Genomic DNA, 24,846 nt, shown 5'->3' with positions numbered 1-24,846 from the left:
AACTGGTTGTTTGTCTTTGTGTGCCCTGTGATTGGGTGGCGACCAGTTCAGGGTGTGCCCGGCCTCCTGCCCAAATATGGCACCAGCACGCCGGTGACCCTCGTGAGGATGATTTTATATACATATACATATACATATATACTGTCTGCGTGACCTGATAGTAGAATATTATTAAAATGCTGTTTTGTTTTTTAATTTTCCCTCTCTCTGGCCTCCAATTTTATTGTAATTATTATTTTGACATCCGGGTACAGCAGGATGATAACAGCCATTCAGAAAGTGTCTAGTGAATAGGATTTTAAGTGGTGAAATTAGCTTTTGGTGTCCAACGGTGACCGCGGCCACCTATCTGTGCTATTTCCTGCGCCGTTTACGAAAGCGCTGTTTCGACAGGAACAATGGGCGGCCAGAGTTCCAGCGGCTTCACAACGGCAGTATGACAAGGTCAGCGGCCGAGTTTTTTTTTTTTTTGCCTGGCTCAGCAGAGCGCCGCGGGGCTCAGCTGACGGGGCTCTTTTGCTTGTCGGCGGCGCTCTTTCTCGAGGGGGGGGCCCCGGCGGCGGCGCCGGCCATAAATGAGCGCGAGGAACGCCACGTTTAGCACCGCATTCTGAACAAAAACGGCACAGACTCTGGAGCGCAGCCAAAATGCCCGGAACGAAAGGTGAGTTCGACGGACATTAATTCGCGCCGCGGGAGCCGCCTGTCCGCTGTTATTAACGCGAACGATCGACGTTTTCAGGTAACAAGTCGGACAAGAAGTCAACTACCAAGGTGGGAAAATGGTTGCTACACATCTGGGACGTCATTTCCCGTTCCGTCTTCCTGAAATTCTATGACATCTTTGCTTTCGCTCCCGCAGCAACCTCAGAGTCCTAAAGAGCAGCCGAAGAAAGGTGATCAGAAAGGAGATGACAACAAGAAGCAAGGAGGTAAGCACAAATGTGAAGACGTGTCCGTACTGTACGCTGCGCCAGAAAATGGAGGCGGGCGAGGCGGGCGTCGGGTCGCGTCCCCAGTGGAGTTATCCGTCTGGCTTTGGTTGGCTCGCAGGACAGCCGAAGGGAGAGAAGCAGTAACTTCCAGGCGTTTGTCAAGATGGCGTTGGAGACGCTGCTGGGCTCCTGCCGTCGCAAACACGGGGGCCCTCGGGGCAGGCAGGGCTGACCTGAACCCCCGATCCCCGACCCACCCCCACCCCCTTGACCGGGTTGCCGGGTGGCCTTTCCAACGAGATTCTTGTTCAAGCAAAATCAAACTGGTCTCCGCTCACCGCCGGCTCTCTCCACCTTTTGCCCCCCGTCCCCACCCCTTATCTGTGCCCACACTGCCCCCCCCCCCCCCGCCCCCCACGTGCTGGATGCTTGAACTCCAGCAACAACAAAAAAAAACCCTACAACGAGTCATTGCTTAGAGCAAGACGCGTTTGTCACCCCTTCCCGATGCATCCTGGCTATTGACTGTTTAACAGTCCATACATATTTCTTGTAAATAATGATTCAAATAAACAACTATTTCTTACATGATTTTAACGTCTGTGTGACTCCTGTTTACTTTCTATACGCTGACGCGCAAAAAAAGAATCAATTCATCCACAACTCATGCTATTTCCAATTAATTGACAACTAATTCCAAAAATCCATCCATCCATTTTCTTAGCCACTTATCCTCACGAGGGATGTGCCGGAGCCTATCCCAGCTGTCAACGGACAGGAGGCGGGGCACACCCTGAACTGGTTGCCAGCCAATCGCGGGGCACATGGAGACAAACAGCTGCACTCACAATCACACCTATGGGCAATTTAGTGTCCAATTAATCCATCCATCAATTTTCTTTTTGCTGCTTATCCTCACGAGAGTCGCAGCAAGTGCTGGAGCCTATCCTTGCTGTCAACGGGCAGGAGGCGGGGTACACCTTGAAGTGGTCGCCAAGTGAGTACTTCAGTCGCCTAATAGTTTGGTTTCATTTAGTCATTAAACCATCATCACCATTAATAAACAACACCGAGCCCTACTAAACAATCATAAAAAAAAATGCCGTCACAATAAACCATTACTCAATACATTTGTATCTGGTTGGATTGATTGAACGACGGACGGATAGAATACCGTAATTTTCCGGCCTATAAGACGTGACTTTTTTCACACGTTTTCAACCCTGCGGTTTTTGCGGTGATGCGGCTAATTTGTGCATTTTTTTCCCCCAACAGCCGCAAGGGGGCACTCGCGCGGAAAAGGCGGAATATATGTGCCGAGGGAGTGACTTTTACCGGTCTGTCCCTGTTAGCGGTGCGCTAGCGTGTTACTGCCGCGTCTGCGATTTTTACCGGTATGTTTTTTTTTTTTAACTAGCTAGCGTCAGCGTTAGCATGGCGGCGCTAGCGCTAAACTCTCTGCGTACTGTCATTCTTTGTAAATATCTCAAGTTTCAGTGTGGGCTTCAATGTGGGCACTTGTGGCTTATGTATGTACCAAATGGTATTTCCTTTACAAATGTACTCGGTGCACTCTGTGGGCCGTGAATTACTGCAATTGGGCCTCAAGAAATTGTGACAGTTGTACTTAACTCCAATAATCAGCGCTGGACAGTGAAACAGCGTTCATGTAAAACATTTTTTTATCAAATGATTTTCACAGATGGATCAGTCCATTCACATTTTACAGGAAAAATATTTGCATCGAAAACGTCTGCCGGAGGAGGAACACGTAACGCTTTGCTTGCGCTCCGAATTCCATCCTCTGACATCACAACTTCTCGGGGTATGATACATAACGGCAACCCAACGTTTTTTTTTCATCTGATCGCTTCGTATAAAGTCATCGTGATCTGCGGTTGAGGATCAATACACAAGGAGACCAGCACTACAAAATATTGTTCCAATTATTAATAGCAAAATGTAACTTGGGCTTTACATATTATTGCCAACGCGAACATGTGCAATACCCTGATTGAGAAATGATGACGACAAGATGCACACACCAGAAGCAGCAACAATACAAAGATTAATTATTCATATTGGATTGACATAATTCAATTATTAATTAATTACTAATCACCAGAATATAAATAGATATATTTATAAAAAATATAAATAATATAACCATATATAAATATACTATAATTATAAATAATTACTTAATAACAATATTGATTATTGTTATGTTGTTACGTTATGTCATTATGTTATAATTACGTGTATAAGTTTTAAATAAAATACTATGTTTTACGGATCAATTTTTTAATTGTTAAAAAAATCCCATTCCGAAAATTTTTGTTTTTGGTTGTAAGACCGGAAGCGACGAATAATAATAATAATTATTATTATTTATATATTTTTTCTAGCATAACAAAATGATAATTCAGCACTAGGGTGCAATTCAAAATGATCGTTTGAACTAGTATGACAAAAAGTGATTTTTTTTTTGGATCATTAGCGATAATTAAATTGAAAACATCATCAAGGGCAAATTGAAAATAATTTACATATAAAAGAAATATTTGGATGTTATCTGTGCTCTTTTCATCAGGATGTGCACTCCCTTGAAAGGGATTCTTGGTGATGATATTATTGATATTGCTAAAAAAAAAAAAAAAAATTCCAAATTTGGTCACTGTTCTTGGGAACCAATATCTGTTGATCATCATCATTATCATCGTCGTATCAAGGAAAATATGATTACGAAAAGCTTGAGATGAAGGGAAAAGCACGTCTGGCGATCCCGAGAAAGGACAAGCCGGGATCTCCGCCACGCTGATCGCAATCGATTGTGACCCGCGGGGAGACATCATTTACTGCCGTCACAACCCGAGAGCTCGGAGAGGTGGGGGGGCGAAAAAGGGGCGGGGGGGATGCCGTCCACAGAAAAGGAGGAAGGGTATCAAAAGGAGTCCCCGGCGGGTCCGGATGACGGATGAAGCGGAAGCCGAGTGGCACCGACCTGGCGATCGACTGCTTCTCTCTCGTCGAAGCCTCGTCATTGCTCCCTGGGCTCTAAAGAAGGAGCCGGTAGAGCGTCCAGCATCCCAACGTCAGCCAGTGGCTCGTCCAACTCAGCTCCGACCACTTCTGGATGGTGTGATGGCTCATGTCGTCCTACGGGGGGCGGTGGGGCGAGACAGAAAACGCAAGCTCAGAGAAAGGAATCGAAAACCCGAGTTTTCCAGCGACTTAGTCGTCGTGACGTAGTTGTTCACGGCAGCTACTTTGTCATCGTGACTGGCTGACAGTCATTCTCAGATCGTGTGCAGACAAACAACCATTCACACCAAAAGGACAGTTTCAAGGTCTACCGACACGTATGACGTGATTTTTAGCATGTTCATAATTCAAAAACGGCAGCCGGAATGGACCCATCCATTTTTCCACCACACGTCACGATGTTGTCGTATATGGATTTTCATATCTCCCGCCATGAAAATCCTCTCAAGGCATTCGTTTGGGAGGAGAAGCAGGAAGTGACATTTTTTTCCAGACGCCCACACTGGCGACTTGGTGTTTTTATACCAGTTTTAGCGGCGGGAAAGTAGCTTTTCCCCCCCTGCGTGTTAGCCAAAAGGCCGTCTCGTTGTATTGCCGGATTCGAACACTCGGGAGGATGGATTCACTCTTCACACTTTTCCAAATGACCCAGTTCGTCGTGAAAAATGGATCGCACGGGGGGCAAAGGACGAGAGCTTTCTGCGTTCCAAATGACAAATAGGTGTGTATAGAGCCATTCAAAAAAAAAAATAAAATAGTTGGGGGGTGGCGGGCGTAATCCTCTCAGTGGTCCGCGTCATAATAAATTCATAAAGTACTTAAGTCAGGGGTGCTAAATGTGTCGATGTGCGCGGCCGCGGCATTGTTATTGCTCGCTGGCGGCGTTGTTCATCGTCACCGCCGTTGAGATGGATCGGGTGGTATGCCCCCCCCCCCCCCCGAAACCGGCCATTTACTTCGCGCCCCCCCCCCCCCCCCACCGAAACCGGCCATTTACTTCGCCCGGCATGGGTCCTCCTGAGTACGCTACATACTGTCAGGGAGTCTATTGTTAGATAGAAGTGATCCGCATATCATCTAAATGTGGCCCGAAACGATAGGGTAACATTGCCCCCGTCACTTGACTCGATTGTGAGATGTTTTCTTCTTGGAAAAGAGCTTCCGTGTCAGAAGGGGCGTCGGAAAAATCGGAAAGTCTTTGTTGTTCCTCTCCCATAGCAGGTGCCGCTACGCGTTTTCCATGGCCAATGTCCCAGTGCGACGTCTGCTGATGCTGTTGCAGGCCGCCACTGGGATGTCGAGTGAGATTTCTGCAACTTTGCGCATGAATGACACGTTTTCATAACAATATCCATTTTGCGATCTATATAGGTATGCCGGTAGACCTTTAAGAATCTTTAATGACGCTCACATGATTGTTTTGGCGATGTGGGACCGGAGAAAACCTATTCAAGCATGGGGGGAGGTGGGGGGTCTACGGTGGCCCGGAAGCGCAAAACTTGCTATGTCGTTTGGCACTTCCAGGCCACCGTAGGCCTCCAAATTTTCTTCAAAATGTTTACATGTAAATTTTCTTTTGTTTATAAACAAGGGACTCCACAATAACTACAAAAAAAACAGATATTACATACATATTTCCCACAGTTTGATTTAAAATACGAAGGATTTGAGTTGCAAGCATGGTCGTGGAACAGATTCAACTTGTATCTCAAGGCGCTGCGTAAATTTGTAAAATAATAACAGACCCAATAAGTGGTCTGACCATTCATATCGATTTGTGAATTTTTTTTCAAAGATGTAGGGGGTGACCACCCGGAGCTCACCTCATCTTCCTCCACGTAGTCCACACTGGAATTGAACACGGAACCCAGGTACGTCAGGTGCAGTACGGCCAAAGCACTGAACGCTACGTTGATCATGTACACCCACGGTGCCTGCAGAGGACGAGGCGAAGCAGTTGGCATCATATCTATCATAGCATATTATCTATATTCATGTAATATATGCAATGTTTTGCGTCCGTGAATCCATGCAGGAAGCTTTTTCTAGATTGCAAGGATTTCCCGCATTACAGCTTTTTGCTGGGCATCCTGCCAGACACACGAACTGGAAAGGAAATCACTCGACAGGGCCCGATAGACCATCGAGGCCGCTGCAGATGCGCTTTCCTCCGGAATTAAAACACAACTGTCAAAATAAGAAAAGAATAACACCTTGTGTCTTTCAAACAAACGAGCTTATTTCAGCCCATTTGCTTTGTGCTCATCTTAATTTTCTTTTTATTTTGCAGTACTTGAATCGGTTGGACACAAACGGTGCAGCAGCACATGTAGAAAGATCATATAACAGTCCTCATTAATATATTCTTTATTCTCTGCTTGGAAACACGAGTTCAGTGTTCCGTGGCTGCAACGCAGCCTTGCTATTACACAATTTTTGCGTGTGTATTTTTTCTATGGTGTATCGGGCTATTTTTTCAAGCATATGAATGTGCATTATGTTCAGTATCCTGATTCGCAAAGGGAAAACCCGCATCATGTTCTGCGCCCTGATTGTAGTCCATTGTCCCCCGCAGCGGGGGCGGCCGGCGGGCGGGCCCCGCCGCGTTTTGACACACCCGCGCAACTCGAAAGTGGCACCAGTGCTTCTAAGAATAATCTCGCCCAGGAGAAAAGCAAGATTCGTAACGTATGCGACTGTATCGGTCAAGTTCATTTGTGTAGCCCGGAAGAGTCTCAAAGGAATTCACAGCACCACAGTTGCCAATGATTTGGATTAGTGCCGTACCGACACGCTGAGAGATGAGTTATTGTTAATCATAAGAATAATAATAACACATTAGATTGATAGCGCAAGTACCCTTGATTTGCGATACGACGTGAGAAATATGAGCCGTCTGTCTTATACTCCCCCCAAGTGGTCAAGACGGGCACACAAGCAGGAGCAGCCCAATAACCATCCAACTGACTCACTGCGTCAAACTTGTTTCATGCTTTTTATCCATGCATCCATTTTTTGTAGCCGCGTATCCTCACGAGGGTCACGGGGAGTGCTGGAGCCAATCCCAGCTGTCGACTGGCAGGAGGCGGGGCACACCCTGAACCGGTCGCCAGCCAATCGCAGGGCACGTCGAGACAAACACAATCACACCGAGGGGCGATTGAAGAGCGTCCAATTAATGTGGCATATTTTTGGGATGTGGGACGAAACCGTAGAAAAGCCACGCAGGCACGGGGAGAACATGCGAACCCCACACAGGAAGGGCCGGGATTGAACCCGGGTCCTCAGAGCAACAGGCCAACGCTTTCCAGCTGCGCCACCGTGCTGTTTCTTGCTTTTTTAAATTGCATTTAATTATGCCACGACTGTATATTTGTCTTTAGTACAACATCACAGAGCGCTATATTTCCTCATTAAACTATACATTATTACAAAAATGAAAATGACAAACTGAAGAATGCGAGTTCCATTTATTTCAATCGGGAAAGATGATTTCATGAGTGCGACCCTGTAACAAATTTAACCTGTACCTCAAAGCACCTCTGAACTATTCTGTAATATTAGTCACTGGAAGGTTTTGAGGAAATCATCAACGAATCGTGTAAAGTTGACAAACCTTTGTACATAATATGACATCACAGATATGGCATGGTGTAAAATGTATTAAATATATTTTCTCTATGCTGTGAGCTCCGACGACAACGTAGGTAGTTGGTGGTGAGGCACGCCGGTGTGTACCTGCAACCGGTGGTTCAAAGGTTATGGGAGGAAAGGGTAAACAGAGGCTAAAGAAACATGCAAGACTGCAAAACGTTCATCGGAGAGAGAAGAGAGAGAGAGAGAGAGAGAGAGAGAGAGAGAGAGAGAGAGAGAGAGAGAGAGAGAGATTACCTTTTTGTTCTGGTGAGCGCAGTTTGCCTGACATTTCTTGGACAGAATGCAGGCGCTTAAAATGGCCGCCAGTCTCTTTCGCAGCACTGACGCACAAAACAGGACCGAGGCATCAACATAAAAAGCTTCCGCTCGGCCGTGAAAGGTCAATTATTGCGCCGCAGCGCATAGAAATAAAGCGTCATGGCGGACGCAGTTAGCCATGAGCACAATGCTAAGTGCCAAAGATTCAAGTGTGGAAAAAAAAAAAAGAGAACTTAGATCGAGTCTCACCGTGCTCAACGTAGGTGATGAAGCCGAGAGATACGAGGACGGCACCCAGATGGAAGCTCAAACCCTGTCAGACGCGAGACAAAGTCAACTGGCAACTCAGGTGAGGCCGACGGCATTGCACGGTTTCGCTTCTTTAGTGCTCACGTGCAGGAGGGCGCTGGCTGCGTAAGTCACCATGATGGCGCAGAAAGTCCCAAATTTGAGAGCACTCTGAAACACGTCTATAAAATAAATTTGTTGTTTTATTTTTATTAGCCTTGCTTGAAATCAGGACTAGAGCGGTGCCTCAAGATAAGAGCGACCTGGCTTTTTGGGCTGACGACGACTACCAATACTGATTGGACCAGCAGGGCGCAGAGTGAGTGTCCTGACACGGCACAAGGCAGGAAAATAGGAGGTCCGCTGATCAAGAATTTATTGACTTAATTGCCAGAGGGGAAAAACTGTTCGAATGCCTGCGAGTTTTGACTTGCACTGATCTGTGGCGTTTTCCCGACGGAAGGAGCCGGAAGAGCTGATGGCCAGGATGTGAAGGTTCCGAAAAGGATCCTGCCTGATCTGGACCGAGTTCGCGTTGCGTGCAAGTCCTCGATAGTGGGTAGCGTGGTGCCGACAATCCGTTCAGCGGTTTTGATTGTCCGTTGCAGTCAGAGTTTGTCCATTTTTGAGGCGCCTCCAAACCAGACTGTGAAGGAGATACACGGTACTGATTGGATGAGCGCTGTGTAGAACTGTCTCAGCGGCTCTTGTGACAGGCCGTCTTTCCTCAGAAGCCGCAAGAAGTACATCCTTTGCTGGGCTCTTTTGAGGATGGACTTGATGTGCGTCTCCCACTTCGGGTCCTCTGAGACTGTAATTCTCAAGAACTTGAAGGTCTCGACGGTTGACACAAGACAGTTGGACAGTATCAAACAACCTTTGAGTCTGCTAGCTTAATGTATAATAATATAATGTGAAACGCCATAGACGGGCTGATGAATAGCATCCAACAATACACGCATGGACATATTCTTTATCCTCCGGATTGCTGAGTCACTTCCACTAGCCGAGTTAAACGCTACCGTTTGTCAAAGTGACGCCTGGTGGCCAAAAGGCGCACACCAGAAGGAGCGTTCGTCCGTTACGACGCACGCATTGTTCAACTCTCTCCAAGTCGCGGAATGAAGTCAACTCGTACCTCGAGGCACCGGAGCATCAACATTCCAACTCACATGTGTGCAGAAAGCGCGACATGGGCAGATTCCACGACGTGACCACCTCCACCATCGAGCGAGGCAACTCGACGCTCAGCGGGTTCGACACCGTCAGATTCCTAACAATCGGCTCGTCATTTGACGCGAGTACTTAGCCGAGCTGCCCATGAGGAAGTTTTCATCTACGAACCATTTGAGGTTTTCCTTCTCCTCGGTGAAGCCCATCCCGGCCAGAGTGGCTGTGGTCTCGCTCAAATACGCGACAAAATAGTTGCTTAGGTGGAAAGACAGCGTGTTCTCATAAGCCAGCAACCACCTGGTGGAAAAATGGAGATCGGAGGTGGTTTTACTCTTGAGCGTCAGTGTCAGTCGCGCCCGTCAATCGAGGCGACTTCCTTGGACTGAAACGTCTCCCGAAAAGAGTCGTTGCACAAAGTGTGCAGCACACAGAATCAAGTAAAAGTGCTCATGTGTTATTATTTACAAATGTAATAAGGGCTTATCTGGGTGAAAAACTGAAGGACATCGCAATCCTTTCATAGTTCCAGCGATATATTAAGGATGAATTTAGAGCCCGTGCACGCGACGTCACCGATTTCACGGTCAAAGAGAGCAGCTCGACATTGAACCGGGGGAGAATATTTACAATACCCGAGACTCGTTGTGCTGTTGGTTGTTACAACAGACGAGACAGATATTCAAAGAGTTCCTTTTATGGAAATCCAGCCGAAAAGGTCGACGGATTTCGGCAATTAAAGGTGGTGGATGGTGCCCAACCAAATACACACGCCTGTGTAGCGATCGCTTCATTTCAGGTAGGAATTATTCTTCATCACAAATTACAAAGTAAATTGACTGGTTTGAGAACAATGCGTTTTAAAAAAAATAATAATAAAACATCTGTCGCAGAGAGGTTTAGAGGTGTGCGTGTGTGCGCGTGCGGCCACAATACGCTTCCGTGTACGTAGGAGCCGACTCCCGTCCTCTTTTTTTCCCCAATCATAGTTAATGAAAGCGAGTTTGTGTAAAACCAGGGGTCATTTATTTAAATATTGGTATTTGTATTGAGGACAAGATGAAAAGATCAACGGATTCCGGCAAAGGTTAATAAATAAAACCGTCACAATGTGGGATTTATTCCTGACGGAGAACAGATCCAGCAACAAAGTATTTATATGCGTCCAAACTTTCATACGCTTTCAAACTCTTCCGTGTAAATCTCGACGACTTACTCACCAGATCCGTGTTTGGATCCAGTTGTCCAAGACAAGTGGAAGCGGGTTAACAGTCCAATTCTTTAGCGGCGAAAAAAAATCAACTTTGCCATTAAATATGGGTCCTCATTGCCAAGTGTCTCTCATTTTTCCACGTACCTTCACTTATTATCACCTTCTGCAATCAGACAAAACTCCGGGCGTCGTGCTTTAAGACATATTTTCGTGTCGTCTCCAACCGGCTTAGCATTGAAAAATGCTTTGCTTGACCGCCAATACGGCCAGTCACGTGATTTCGGTGACGTAGGCGCACGAGGTCTAGAAGGCTGTGAACTGTGCAAAATACGAGCCGCGTAAGTCCCACCGCACACCAAGCAAAGAGTATCGCGACTGATGAAATGTTTGAGTGAGGATAAGCAGCGAGAGAAAGGAGAGTAACTGTCAGTCACAGCCGACAACAGTTGAGTCGGCACTGACGCTCGTTTGTGCTTTTGGCCTCAAAATGGTCGCCGCTGTGATCGCAATAGCAAAGTGCGTTAAAATATTAATACGATGCAGAATGAATACTCGACTTTGATGGTGACTAATACGGACAGGGAAATATAAATAATACTCCACGTGATTGATTGGTAACCAGTCCAAGGTGAAGTCCACCTTTTGAGCCAAACTCTGTTGGCTTAGCTTCGTTTTCACCATGACCTTGAAAAGGACGGACGGACGGAATGCAACAAGTACACTTGCTGCAATATGTAAGGGATCGTGTACAATTCAACAAGTCGTACTTACTTCGCCAGCGAACCTCTGAGCAGAAACGGAACAAGAGAAGCATCCAGACATCAGACAAAATCGGCAAACAACGCTGTTCAAGTTTGTCTCCATTGATCGATGACTTGTTACCTGATTTTTCTCCTCTTTTTGCTGTCAAAAGAAGTTGATCATTCAAAACTGCTGCACGAAGCAAAAAGATCGGCCGCCTCCGTGTCGCGCTCACCTCCTCAGCAGCTTGTCTCCGTAGACGGGAATGAAATAGGGGAAGAGGTAGGGCGCCACGCAGTTGGAAAGGACCAGGCAAATCTGGCTTTTGACCCAGCTCAAAGATACTTTGAAGAACCAGGAAAGGCTCTGAGGATGGAAAGGAATTTGCAATTCCAGCAAATTTCGACGGAGCCGACGTCGTTACCCCGCATACCATCTTCCGTCCTTCTAAAGCGTCTTTGTAGCTACTGAAGCTGATCCACGGACCAAAGATGACCGTTCCCGCGGAGTAAATGTACCCCATGAACTCAACGGGAGACGGCACGCCGGTCACGACGCCCCGATCCAGATCGAAGGCCAGGGAGATGGCTTTCATGGCCACCACCATCTGCGAACCTGGACAACCGCGCCCACGCTTGGAACCGGCCTTGAATAATCAACGCCTAAGAGGGCGGACGGGCAGACGGGCAGACCGGCGGACAGACGGGCGACTCACCTCTCATCTTGTGCCAGTTGGTGGTGTCCATCATGTGCAGTTCTCTGCTCAGATCAAGCACAACAAGGCCGAGTTTGAGCAGGCTGCGCTTCGCTCACAAGTCCAAGCTTAGCATAGCGTTATTATCACATCAAGTCACATGTACGCAAAACAAATGGGCATTGTTAAAGGTCAAGTGTCATCCCTATAAACATCCTAAAATAGACATTGTCGTGAAAAACACATATGACATTATTCACTTCAACGTCTATACGAAAAAAATAAATCCATGCGCAAAGTTGCGGAAGTGTCATCCAAGCGGTCGCCATATTGGCTGCATCCTCTGTCCGTGACGTCACCCAGACATTCGCCAATGAAAACACTCGGTGGACCCTCCCCTTCTGACATATATACCGGGGCCATATTCAAATGATATGCGATCACGGCCAAACCACCTCCCTGTCCGATCCACTTCCACGGCGTTGATGAGCCGTCGCGGAGCCGGGGTGGCTCATTTTCGGCGCCGAGGTGAGCCGCTTTACAGCGTTGCTCGCAGCCGCCGCCGACCGCGATGAACAACACCGTCGAGCCGGGGCGCTTTAAGGCGTCGCCGTCGCACACGGCTGAGTGCAACATTGTCGGCGGCGTTCTTCGGAGCCGCCGCCGCCATCCGACGTGCACATCGACATATTTAGCACGCCTGTCATACGTACGCGGATCTTTTGTTACGTTATGAGAGACGGATTACGTGGTCCGCCCCAAACTATTTTAGTAGCTGTATACACACCAACCTGTCATTTTGGAACCCACGAAGCTCTCGTCGTTTGCACCCGTGCAATCCATTTTTCACAACGAACTGGGTCTTTTTGAAAACTATGAAGAGTAAATCCGTCCTCCCGCGTGTTCGAGCAATATCAAACGAGACAGCGAGCCGGCATTTTGGCTAACACAAAGGAACAATGAGCTACCTTCCCGGAGGTGAAACTAATACAAGCAAACCAGGGCGGTCCTGCCATGTACGTCACTTCCTGCTTTCTTCTCGAAAACAAAACCCCTCGAGAGGATGTTCATGGCGGGAGTTCCAAAAAGATGTATGCGTCAAAATCATGTTTTGTGGTGCAAAAACGCGTGGGTCCATGTCGGGTGCCGTTTTTTTTTTTTTTTTTTTTCATTATTAACGTACTAAAAATCATGCATTTCATGACAGTGGCCCTTTAAGTAGGCGTGCGCTGGCTATACGGCATTTCTTAGCTGACGGATCCTTTCGCGTATCTCCAAAAGCAGCACTCCGCCCGTCCCCCCAAAAAACAGCACATCTGTTAAACCAATACAATTTTATCGCCAAGCGGAGCAAAGCCCTTTTCAGCACTTTAGATTGGTCAATAATTTTAAAATAATAACAAATAAACAGACCTAAAAATAAGAGATGTGAAAAAAAAACATGGCATCTACCAATTTTTTGACCTTGGAAATTTCAGTCCTACACCAGTGCGGTGGGTGACTGGTTAGCACGTCTGCCTCACAGTTCTGAGGACCCGGGTTCAAATCCGACCTCTCCCGTGTGGACTTTTGTGGGGTTTTTTCCCCGAAGTCCTCCGGTTTCCTCCCACATTTCCAAAATTTTCAGGTGAAATTTCAGAATGCGCACGACGTGCACTAAAACCTTTAAAGGTGAACTTAATTGGACCTTTTCCAAACTTTTTAATGCACGTCCAACTGTTCGATGTTTCAGTACTAAAAGCTGTCTTATATTTCCCTAACTTTGCGTGAATAAAAAAGTCTACGCCACAGGTGTCAAACTCAAGGCCCGGGGACCACATTCCGGCCCGCGGAGGCAAAATCCTGTGTGTAAACTTCCGTGATTTTTTTTTTTTTGTAGAAATCTTTACAAAAATGATAACGAGCTATTACAAGCATTTTAGGGTTACCAAACAACAATAGTTGGAAAAACACCATTACCCTTGATTTCTGGTTCCAAAACCAGTTCTTAAATTTCATGTGTAAACACGATGAGGCGGTTAAAGATTTTTAGCGTCTCACAGCCGTAACGGCCCTTTGAGGGAAACCGCAAGTACGATGTGGCCCGCGACAAAAAAAAAAAAACCCCGAGTTTGACACCCCTGGTCTACGGTCTGTCAAAGGACGGCAATTCTTACCCCAGCAGCAAGTAGATGAAGACGGTGATGGAGAGAAAAGTGCCGCGCATGGTCGAGTGGCGACACAGAAAGAGGAAGAGGTAGCAGAGGAGGCTGAGGAGGACCACCCAGATCATGTGGAGTTCAAAGAACAAGTACAGCACGTAGAATCCTCCCGCCACTGTGGCCAGGTGCTTCAGGATGGAGGGGAAGCCTGCCGCGTAAAACCGGATCGGGGGGTGGGGGCTGTGACCGTCCGGGGCAACAACAGAAAAACGAAACAAAAACCGCCCCCCCCCCTCCCCCACACTTCAAAAAACAAAACGTACCGAACATCCAGAGGAGGCGACACAGCAGGCAGATGAGCAGCAGCTGCCAGACCTGCTCCAGCCCCTGCTGGGCCGTCGGCAGCAGGCAGCCGTGGCCGAGCTCCTCGAAGAACTTCTGCCGGCTGAAAACTCCCATTGCTGCCGATCGAAAGACGGGAGGGAGATCGTCAAAGGTTTTGCGCTCAAACCCGCGTACATTTTTTTGTTTTTCATATTGAGCCCTGCACGGTGGCCCTGAACTCGGTCAAGACACTTCAACGACAAAGATGGCGGATAAGTGAAAATATTCTTCACATTCTGAACATTTCTCCCCCCAAAAAATTTTCTTGCCATTCCCGGTTGAAGTTTTGCCATCAAACGAAAATATTTGAGAATTATACAGACAGAATGGGAAACTGAATTCGATCGCCTTTACCGTATGATAACGAAGGCATATCTGAACACAAACGGAGGAGCAAAACATCTAGATCCAATCATACCATTATACTAACAGGCACAAAGTATTTATTCTTTGAGAAGAACGTGTACCATTACTTTTGACCTGCTCCAGATATGTTATATATTGTCTGTATCACACGCCGCCAGGTGGCCGGGGTGTGCACGTCAGAAGGATCTGCATAATGTCCATTGAAGTGAAGCAAAAACGGACCAAAACCGGATTTATTCCTCAATAATCCATTTACAGTGAAGAAAATAACCTGCACGAGCGCCATACTGTACTAAATGAAGGGCCACCATGTGCTCAATAAATTATGTAGCGTGCATTCGTGAAAAATGCACGCTACATAATTTTTTTTACATCTACAATCTGTCTGCCTGTAATTATTGTTATGATTGCGTTATGTTCTGATTGTTCTGTGGACAATATCAACTTCAGGGGGTGAAACTGGAAAGTCTCAACGGCCTTTTATGGTGATATGGATTCATCAATTTCCCGTTGTTTCATAAAAATCCATCCATACATCAATTTTCTTTTGGCGCTTATCCTCACGAGGGTCACGGGGAGTGCCGGAGCCTATCCCGGCTGTCAACGGGCAGGACGTGGGGTAGACCCTGAACTGGTCGCCAGCCAAATTTAGTGTTCAATTATTGTTTTAAAAATCTTAATATTAAATAGATAAAAATATAATAAAAATTGAAAAAATATTTAAAATTATTTATATATAAAAATTGTAAAATATTCTGTGAGATTAGATGATCAATTTTTTTTCTTTTCTTTTGGCTGTCATGATATGCGCTCTGTCTCAGAGGGGGGAAAATGACTTTTTAAAATTAAAAAATGGAACTCTCACAATTTATTGAACACCTCCATATTCATCCATCCATCCATTTTCATTTACCGCTTATCCTCACGAGGGTCGCGGGGAGTGCTGCAGCCTATCCCAGCTGTCAACGGGGAGGAGGGCGGGGTACACCCTGAAAACTGGTCGCCAGCCAATCGCAGGGCACAGCCGCACTCACAATCACACCTAGGGGCAATTTATCCATCCAATTTCTTTGCCGCTCATCCTCATCAGAGTCGTGGGAGTGCCGGAGCCTATCCTGGCTGTCAACGGGAAGCACGTGGGGTACACCCTGAACTGGTCGCCAGCCAGTCGCAGGGCACAAAGAGCACAAACAGTCGCACTCACAATCACACCTTGGGGCAATTTCGAGTGTCCAATCAACGTTGCGTGTTTTTGGGATGTGGGAGGAAACCGGAGTGCCCACCCGGAGGAAACCCACGCAGGCACGGGGAGAACATGCAAACTCCACACAGGCGGGTCCGGGACCGAACCCGGGAACTCAGAACTGCGGTTTATCAGCTGCTCCACCGTGCCGCCTTTTCATAATAAAATATAATTTCACAATTAGTTAAAATCTGTTATTACCTGTGAATGTTTTCGTCCATGTCATGCAAGTAGTCCACAACATGTTGTCGGGGACAAAACGCGCACATACATACATACATCAATAATAATCACATCAAATTATGCATCTGCATTCGGAAAAAATGGGCGCAGCGACCGCAGCGTTATGATGCATAAAATAAAAATGAAGTGGGTTACATGAACGTATGACCGTGCCGTGCAGCGGGGGGGGGGGGGGCACGCTGTGGCCCTGCAATGCATCCCGCCGCGGCGGTGGGGGTGGGGGGTGGTGGAGGGTGCATACAGCTGCTCGATCTCGCGAAGAAGAAGACTCGCTTGGAATCGTCGACCCCCCCCCCGTCACACGCCAGCGGTGGGGGTGCTAAAAGGTCGCCGCGCCGCTCGCCAAGGATCTTACCCCCTTTTGTGTTGCGGCAGCTGCGGGCTTCTTCCCCCCTTTCCTCCCGTTCCGCCGTCAGTCACTTCCGCGCGTTTTCCCGTCCTCCGCTCGCTCGCTCGCTCGCTCCAGATGATGCTGAGAACTCGACGGCTCGCAACATCAGCACCAACCCGTCCCACGCAGCCAATAGGCGAGCTCGCCTGCGAGTGCCGGCCAATCGGGGAAGCGAGTGGCGGCGTCCTTAGCCAATCCCGACTCCAACTTGGACCAATCAGATGCGGTCCAGCGTGCGGAGGAGTCAGGAAACGCTGATGTGGATTCGGCAGTTGGGGGAAAAAACACAAAATAAGAGTGCTTGACATGCATTTATAACTTTTAGTTTCCATAACAAAGAGGGGTATATTGTAATTTATCATGCAGTGTAGCGATCTTGAAATTACAACCACAAAGCAATAATCACCCATTCATAGCGCTTATCCTCACTCGGGTCACGGGTGACCGAAACATGAATTCCGACTACCGGAAACCGACCACTTGTGTGTTTTTACATACTTGCCCAAAAAAGATGATTCTGATTTATGGATAAGCGTGATGAAGATGGAGGAGTAATCCGGAAAATTCCACACATATACTGTCATCAAATACTTCCTTCTTATTTTTCTTCATCCCACGAAGACGCAGCTGTACACGCTGGTGTTCAGTGACCACGGCTAACATGACATACATAACATGGCATACGCGCGCCTCACCGCTGAATTGAGGCGGCATCGCAGCACCGTCGATACACATTGACTTCCAGGATCAGTTGGAAACTCTCGCGCACCATTAAGAGACGACGAAGAGGAAGGACGGCGCATTAGCAACAGTTGTGTTTTAAACTTGCAAATGTTTGTGTTTGGAGGTGATGCGGGAAACAAATGTGAGTATTGCAGTAGTAAAATTGTCCAAATCCTCAGAATTTCAGCGTCTCAGATTTCGACGCTACAAGAAAGCAAACTGACGGTTTACTGTAATTTACGGTCGATAAGCCGCAACATTTTTCCACACGCTTTCAACCCTGCGGTGATGCGGCTAATTTGTGCATTTTTTTTCTAACAGCCACAAGGAGGCACTCGAGCTGAAAAAGTAAGCGTGAGACCTACGGAATATATGCGCAGAGGAAGTGACTTTTACCAGTCCGGCCCTGTTAGCACTGCACTAGCATGTTACTGCCTTCTCTCAGTGATTATCGGTATGTTTTTTTTTTTAAACCAGCCCTGTTAGCGTCCCCCTGGCGTAAACGTTAGCACGGTGTTAGCATTAACGGCGGCGCTAGCGTTAAACCAGGGCTCAGCAAACTTTCGGAGGCTGAGGGCTACTTCGTGAGCACCGATCGTATGAAGGGCTACGTGACCTGTTTGCGGCAAATTTCAGACATAAAATATTTTCGTTCTAATTTATTGTAGTAAATGACATTACAAGTATTTTAAAAATTTCATTCACGTAAGCAAGTCAGATTCAGGATTTAAAGCACAAATGAAAGTAACAATTTGTAGCCTACGGTATTTTTACAACATACCTCGCGGGCGCCTTATACGGTCCTCGCGGACTCCCATTCGCCCACGGGCACCGCGTTGGTGACCCCTGCGTTAAACTCTCTGCGTACCATCTTTGTAAATATCTCGTTTTATTTTAACCGGCCCTGTTAGCATCAGCGCTAGCGTTAAACTCTGTGTTCCGTCCTTCTTTGTAAATATCTCGTGTTTGAATGTGGTCATTTGTGCCCTTTACACAGCTGCGACGTACGTACGTACGTACGTACCAAACGGTACGCTCTGTCGGCCCCGAATCACGGTTATCAAAATAAGACAAACATCTGCGTTTACGTTGGAAAAGCGCTCAACATTCTGCCCAAATTATATTTGAGCATTTTCTCCGCTGTCGATTTGAAAAGATGTCCTGTCTCGGAATAAAGGGAGGGACACGAAACAATCATTTTAGTGTGAATCAATTAACGATGATTGCTAGTCGGTGCCCTAAAACTAAAATGTAATTGCCATGACGACAGATTTGGAGTACATTTCAAGAGAACCAAACCCGCCATTGTGCACTAAATAATTGAAGGCATTTAAAGAAGAGGGCAAAACTAATTTTATTCATAAAGGTTCATTAGAACTGGTTAATAATGCCTTAAATGATCAAACGGCGGCAGCAGCAGGCAGAATTGTTTCCCCAAGTACCGCGTGCGGAACCATTTCCACTCCAAGTGGGAGTAACTCAACAAGTCGCAGCAACGGTGACATTTGAGTTTTTGGAAAGGTTCATAGCACAATCTGCATGTCAAAAGCAGTCGGTTCCCTCGCTTGCGGCTCAGGTTTGGGCCCATCCGCGCGGGGACGGGCCGCCGTCCCCGCAGTCTCCTTCCCGACTCTGCTCTCACTTGGGACGTCCGCACCTTTGCTAAAAATATAGTCGTAGTTTCTTTCAACCTGGAAAAAGACCGACGTGAGGCTCTGGGGAGAAAACATCCGCAGCGCCGGGGGAAGCTTTTGGTGCGGGTACGGACAAGATTCCGGGAGGGATTCGGAGTGGACGACTTTTTGTGGTTCGGGATCCGCGCGTCGGGAGGGCTCGGCTTCTGGGCGACCGGGAAGAAAGAGAGGCGGCAGCGGCGTTTCAGGAACCGTTTCTGGTTCCGTGTGTCGGGCTTCGCTGATTTTAATAATTGAGTAATTTAGCAGGGGGATAAATTGCCAAGAAGTTTCAAAGTCTTCAACGTGCTCGGCGACCTCGCCCGGTTCAAGCGCATCCTCCTCGGACTCGTCCGGATCGCCGCAGGCGGTCTCCGCCGCCGGCTGAGCCACCAACAGCGTGCGCCGGTGCAGCCGACAGAACAGGACGCCGCACGTCTGGCACTTCCTGCCGTCCTTCACGTGGAGCAGCTTGTGGCGCTTCAAACTGTGGCGGTCGGTGAACGTTCGATCGCATATGTTGCACGGGAGGGAAGGCTCTTCTCGTTCCGCGGAAACCCGTACCGGGATCTTACCCTCGACTTGATGGCTCGGAGACGTTTGATTTTCGTGCCGGTGTTTATGTTGGACGAGATGTCCCACCGTGGAGAAGTTTTCATTGCACAGCTCGCACAAGAAATCGCCCGATGGGGCAACGACGTGCTTAAGGAGCACCACGGGACTGATTTTGTCCAGGCTCGCCAAGGAGGACGCAGCTCTGTCTAAAGGACTGGAGGGCGTTTCTTCCGTTTCCGTGTCACTCTTCGTTTGTTCTGTCAGTGTTTGCTCTTCCTGCGAGACACACACAAACAAAGTATTGAAGCCAAAGGATTCTCAAATTGCTGCAACCACGTCATTTGGAGATCCGACCGTCGCGCAATCTGCGGTCAGCGTATCTTGCGGAGGTTCACTTTCAGCACTTTGGATCGAGGGCTGCTCGAACGCAAGCGCGACGTCTTCGCTCGGCGTTCCCTCGGACTCCTCGTCGGCATTTCGGTGGTGCCGCTGGCGTTTTGGACGTCCTTTGAAGATCCTGCCCAAATATAGTAACAAAGCATATATTTTGTCCATGATAATAGCACAATTGATGGACGCTTGCTGGAAGGTAGCTCTTTGACCCTTCGCGTTAGCCAAAATGCCGGCTCGTCGTATTGCCGGATATTGTTCGAACACTCTCTTCACCCTTTTCAAAAAGACCCGGTTCGTCGTGAAAAATGGATTGCACGGGAGCTTTGTGGGTTCCAAATGACAGATAGATGTGCATAGAGCTACTAAAAAAATAATAGTTTGATGGGGGACGTAATCCTCTCAGAATGTAACAAAAGATCCGCGCAGCGAAGTCACGGGTGCGAAACGTGTCGATGTACCCGTTGTCGCCGAGCACGGCTTTGGCGGAGCCTCGTCCGTGGCGGCTGAGGCACGGCTTTGGCTGGGCTGGCTCAGATACACCGTCTAATTAGAAGTGATCCGCGTATCATCTAAACATGGCTCAAAGACGATAGGGTAAGATTGCCTTGGTCATGTTCTCGATTGTGAGATGTTCTCTTCCTTGAAAAAAGCTGCCGTGTCCCACAGTAGGTGGCGCAGCGTGTTTTCAATGGCGCATGTCGCGGTGTGACATCACGGACAGAAGATGCAGCAAATATGGCGACCACTTGGATGTCTTTCCGCAACTTTGCGCATGGATGACGCGCTCTCCGCTCATATTTATTTTTTCGTATGGACATTGAAGTGAATGTTGTACATATTTTTCATGACTGAGAATTTGCGCCTCGTCCCCTTGATGACTGATAATTTCAAGCTTTTTGTAAAAACTCCCATCTTTGTTCACCCCAGATCTGTTTGAGCAACCCATGACACCGTAAATAGGCATTTTATTAAAAGTTCTTCTACTCAATGTATCAATAACATGTTCAGGGAAACAAAATGGCCACCAAGGCAGCAAGATGGGTGACGTCACGTGAAAACAAAGGAGTCGCGAGATCAAATTGTTCAAATATTAGAGGTCTGGAAAAGGGGAGAAAAGAATTTCAAAGACAACAAATACGTGTAAATCGGGGAACACCGTGAAGACAGTCGACAGTGAAATGACCAAGAACCGGCGGTCCCTCCACAATTGATGAAAAAAAAAAAAACGAGAAGAAAAGTGGTCAGGAAGTTGCTGACAGTCACACTGAACGAGGTGCAGGAATTTCTGGCGAGTAGTGGCTGCTTAGGTGTGACAAATGACAACAACCTCCCATCTTCAAATGTGGCAAAGAAAAGAAAACACAAAGGAAAAACAAACTGATAAACTTTCCAAACCCGTGTGCGAATCTGTTATTGTCTGATGAAACCAAGGGTGAATTTGCAGCCATAATTCCAGAAGATATACATATTTCCCCAAGCACAACTCAGTGCTTATCACCAAACGGACACCGCACCTAACGTGGTGAAACATGCTGTTGCCAGCCTCGCGAACTGGGCTCTCTTTCTTTATCTGGACCCCCGGGGCCTTGGACGAGGTGGAAAGAATTATGAATAGTTCCAAATTGCCGTCAGTTGTTAGCGCACAGAAAAAAACTCGGGCTTTCGCTACAACAACAAAAGAGTTGGGAAGTGGCATCTTTATTCGGGGTTAGTCAAAAAGGAACTTTAAACGGCGGCAGCTGTGCGCCGAATCCAATTCAATGTCTGACCCAATTAATGGACCTTTCCGACCTGTCAATCACGCTTTCAGTAACAGCCAATCAGATAGCCGCATCGTCTTAACCCCCGGCTTGACACGCCCCTCTCGCCGTATTGTCCCACAAGCAATGCTGGTTGCCAGTAGCGTGCGCTTGGAAAAGTTAATGTTACGAAGAAAAGGCGCTCGGGGAACGTGCAATTCTGATGAAAGAGAGAGAACCTGCTAGGTTACAAGGGGCCCGCCCGCTTGATTCATTTTCCAAAGCCTAAAACACAGTTGACGAAGTGTCTACGATGGATTCAGGCTCGCGGAAGAGCGCACGTACAACGAAATGTGGACAATATCAACAAACACAAGGATGTATGCTGGAAGGTAAGCTTCTCTGAGTCGGATTGAATTATTATCAGTGCAGGAGAACGACGTTTGCTTTGTTAGCGTTTCACTGACCTGCTGAACGAAGCGTGTCATGTTTTATGCCGAAGAGTCGGGTTAGGTGCGCCACGTCATGCAAGAGAAATGTCGATTTCCCTATTTGTATGACGTCGGACTTTTACGACAGAGCGCCGAGTTCCATTACGTGCCAAGTCAAATGAAAACACCCACTCACTTCTAAAGATGACAATGATTTTACTCGGGATCTTTCCAAGTAAAAAGTACTCACCCTGCTTTACATGCGCAGTACGATTCCACAATTTCATCCTGTTGGATTTCAATATGAACTTTGTGAGGCGTCAAACTTTTTTTTTTTTCCCATCGATCGCCAACGTTTCGCTGTAACTCTGAAATTGCGTCCTGCTCCGTCCAAAATATTAATTCCGTGTACATATACTCGCGTGAAATAGTTGAGACCACTCCGTAGAACTCTCTTTTACAAATCTGACGCATTTGTCAAAAAACATACCGCAATATTATCTGGAATACGCGATACAGAATCCACTTCAAACCTGTTCTGTTCAGTCGCCATTTTGGAAGCTCGTGGGACATGGCAAATGTAGCCAAGGGGGGCGGAGCTTAAGATCGCTAGCCGGAAAGGTCCATTGTGAACACAGCCCAAACCTCAGTGTCAAGAGGGTGTGCACACTTGTGCAACCACGTTATCTGAGCTATTTTTACTTCTACTCCCTAGAGTCCCTCCCCCACCCGCCAAATAAGATAAACAGGTCAAAGGTCACCTTATGAGTGCAAACAAGTACCCAGATTGAGGAAATGTACTTATACAAGTGTGGCAAACAAAGTTTTGAGATGATTTATCTTGGCCTCAACTTTTTTTTTTAATTTTTTTAAACATCACAAAAACGTTGCACTCAAACAGGGGTGTGCAAACTTTTCTTATGCACTAGAGCCAAACCAACATTCACATTCACAGGTATGGACAAATCGGCGTTCGATTAAGCCCAACCTCAAACTGTGACGCAGACTTGCTAAGCAACAGGTCACTCTGCCGCTAGCATCTAATATGATATCAAAAATGTACTTTCAGGCGATTGAATGACGTCACTGAACAACATTCCCATTCCAACTTGTGGAAAAACTGGAGTTATTCCCGTTTGTGTTGTCCAAATATTTTTAAGCAACGTTGCTCAATCGTTCATAGAGCATAATGTGTATTTTGTTAGAAACACTATCATTTTTTTTTTTTTTACGAGAATGCACCTAATAACGTATCTGTTATGCACTAACAACAGCTAGCTTGTGTTTGTAAGCTTAGCATGATCTGAAATAGAGATTACGACGAATAACGTCGCCACGGTTAACATTCAGTGAACCTGTATTCAAAAGAATAATAAAAATAAATATGAATAACCGTCGCTTCTCTTGCCTTCTGCTTGGGTCCGTGGGGCGGGGGCTGTTCTTCGCGTTTCTAAACACAGAAGGCACAAAGTCGGGATTGTCCTTATCCATGGACGGCTCTCCTGTGAACACATTCATCGTATTTGTATCTTCCAAGGTGTTGACTTTGTTTTTTTTTTTCATTTCACAAAAGAAACGCGCGCTGCGCCACGTTTTACCTGATACGAAATGAGCGCCACAAATGCGAGCGTTCTCTCGGAACTCCCCCGCGCCGCCGTTCACTTTCTGGAGCACTTTCATCCACAGACACCGCCGGTTGGCCTGGAACGGTCGGTACGCAGTTGGCAGTCTGTAGAACTTCAGTCTGCCTCCGCTCGGACGCCGATTTGTGCAACCCAGCACGCAGCACGAATGCATTTTACTTGTCTTTCTACTTTAGCTTTGGCTACGGATGAGGAAGCGCGTGCGTGTCCAAACGGCTTGCCGGCTTCCGTAGCCGAGCGGCGCGCGTATCCACCGGAAGTTAGCATCGGCTAATATTAGCCCTCCGCGAGACGAACAATAGCGTGCGTTAAAGCACTTTCTTTTGGTGAAGACAATGACAGAGTTGTGATGTGTGTTGGGATGGCTAAATATAATAACCAATCGGCTTTGTCTTTAAAACACAACGCACGAAATTGCCTAACTTCCTTCGGGTGGAAGTTAGCATTTTTTTTTTTTTTTGGGGCTGCCTCACCGGCCATAACATTAAGTACACTTAAAATCCAATGCAAAGCTCCTCAAAATGTTAATATCGAGGAGCACCTCCATTAGAATACAATCGCAAAGTACGCCAGAGTCGACGAGGCAGAGGTTTTTATTGCTAAAATTGTATTGCTTTTTTCCTGTGATTGGCTGGCAATCAGTTCAGGGTGACCCTCGTGAGGATAAGTGGCTCAGAAAATGGAAGGACGGCTCTTTCTTAGCCACTGCAACATAGTACACGTGTTGAACGTTCACACCACGCTTGACTATTGGGAAATGCGAAAAATAAATCCATCCATCCATCCAGTTTCCTTGCCGCTTATCCTCACAAGGGTCGCGGGGAGTGCCTGAGCCTATCCCAGCTGTCAACGGCACAGGAGAACATGCAAACTCCACACAGGCGGGGCCGGGATCGAACCCAGGTCCTCAGAACTGTGTG

The 24,846-nt window shown here is 47.2% G+C and overlaps 1 protein-coding gene and 1 long non-coding RNA gene across 5 annotated transcripts; one reads left to right on the top strand and one right to left on the bottom strand.

The window, feature by feature from the left end:
• The first annotated feature begins 546 nt into the window (after positions 1-546).
• On the top strand, positions 547-1,300 carry LOC133496061 (uncharacterized). The gene is made up of 4 exons (XR_009793712.1): positions 547-664; positions 743-774; positions 863-932; positions 1,054-1,300. It is a non-coding gene; the product is annotated as an uncharacterized LOC133496061 (long non-coding RNA).
• Positions 1,301-2,605: 1,305 nt separating this feature from the next.
• Positions 2,606-24,405, bottom strand: LOC133514587 (protein-serine O-palmitoleoyltransferase porcupine-like). 4 transcript variants are annotated; one of them, XM_061846422.1, is made up of 16 exons: positions 20,125-20,239; positions 16,734-19,996; positions 14,466-14,603; positions 14,158-14,350; positions 12,023-12,066; positions 11,741-11,922; positions 11,543-11,673; positions 11,449-11,469; positions 11,338-11,352; positions 9,528-9,653; positions 9,356-9,456; positions 8,289-8,365; positions 8,145-8,208; positions 7,872-7,957; positions 5,804-5,914; positions 2,606-4,094 (listed from the first exon to the last, which is right to left on the bottom strand). In XM_061846422.1, the coding sequence occupies exons 3-16, from the start codon at positions 14,599-14,601 to the stop codon at positions 3,993-3,995; spliced, it is 1,389 nt and encodes a 462-aa protein (XP_061702406.1). In that variant the 5' UTR covers positions 14,602-14,603; positions 16,734-19,996; positions 20,125-20,239; the 3' UTR covers positions 2,606-3,992. The 4 variants fall into 4 exon arrangements, with proteins under 4 accessions (XP_061702406.1, XP_061702398.1, XP_061702414.1 ...); XM_061846414.1 differs by having other exon boundaries at positions 20,075-20,237; XM_061846430.1 differs by lacking the exon at positions 11,338-11,352 and having other exon boundaries at positions 20,075-20,237.
• Positions 24,406-24,846: the final 441 nt, after the last annotated feature.

The sequence above is a fragment of the Syngnathoides biaculeatus genome, chromosome 2 (genome assembly GCF_019802595.1).
Source record: "Syngnathoides biaculeatus isolate LvHL_M chromosome 2, ASM1980259v1, whole genome shotgun sequence".
Lineage (NCBI taxonomy): Eukaryota > Metazoa > Chordata > Actinopteri > Syngnathiformes > Syngnathidae > Syngnathoides > Syngnathoides biaculeatus.
The sequence above is the reverse complement of the archived record's forward strand: the minus strand, read 5'-3'. Positions and strand labels throughout refer to the sequence as shown.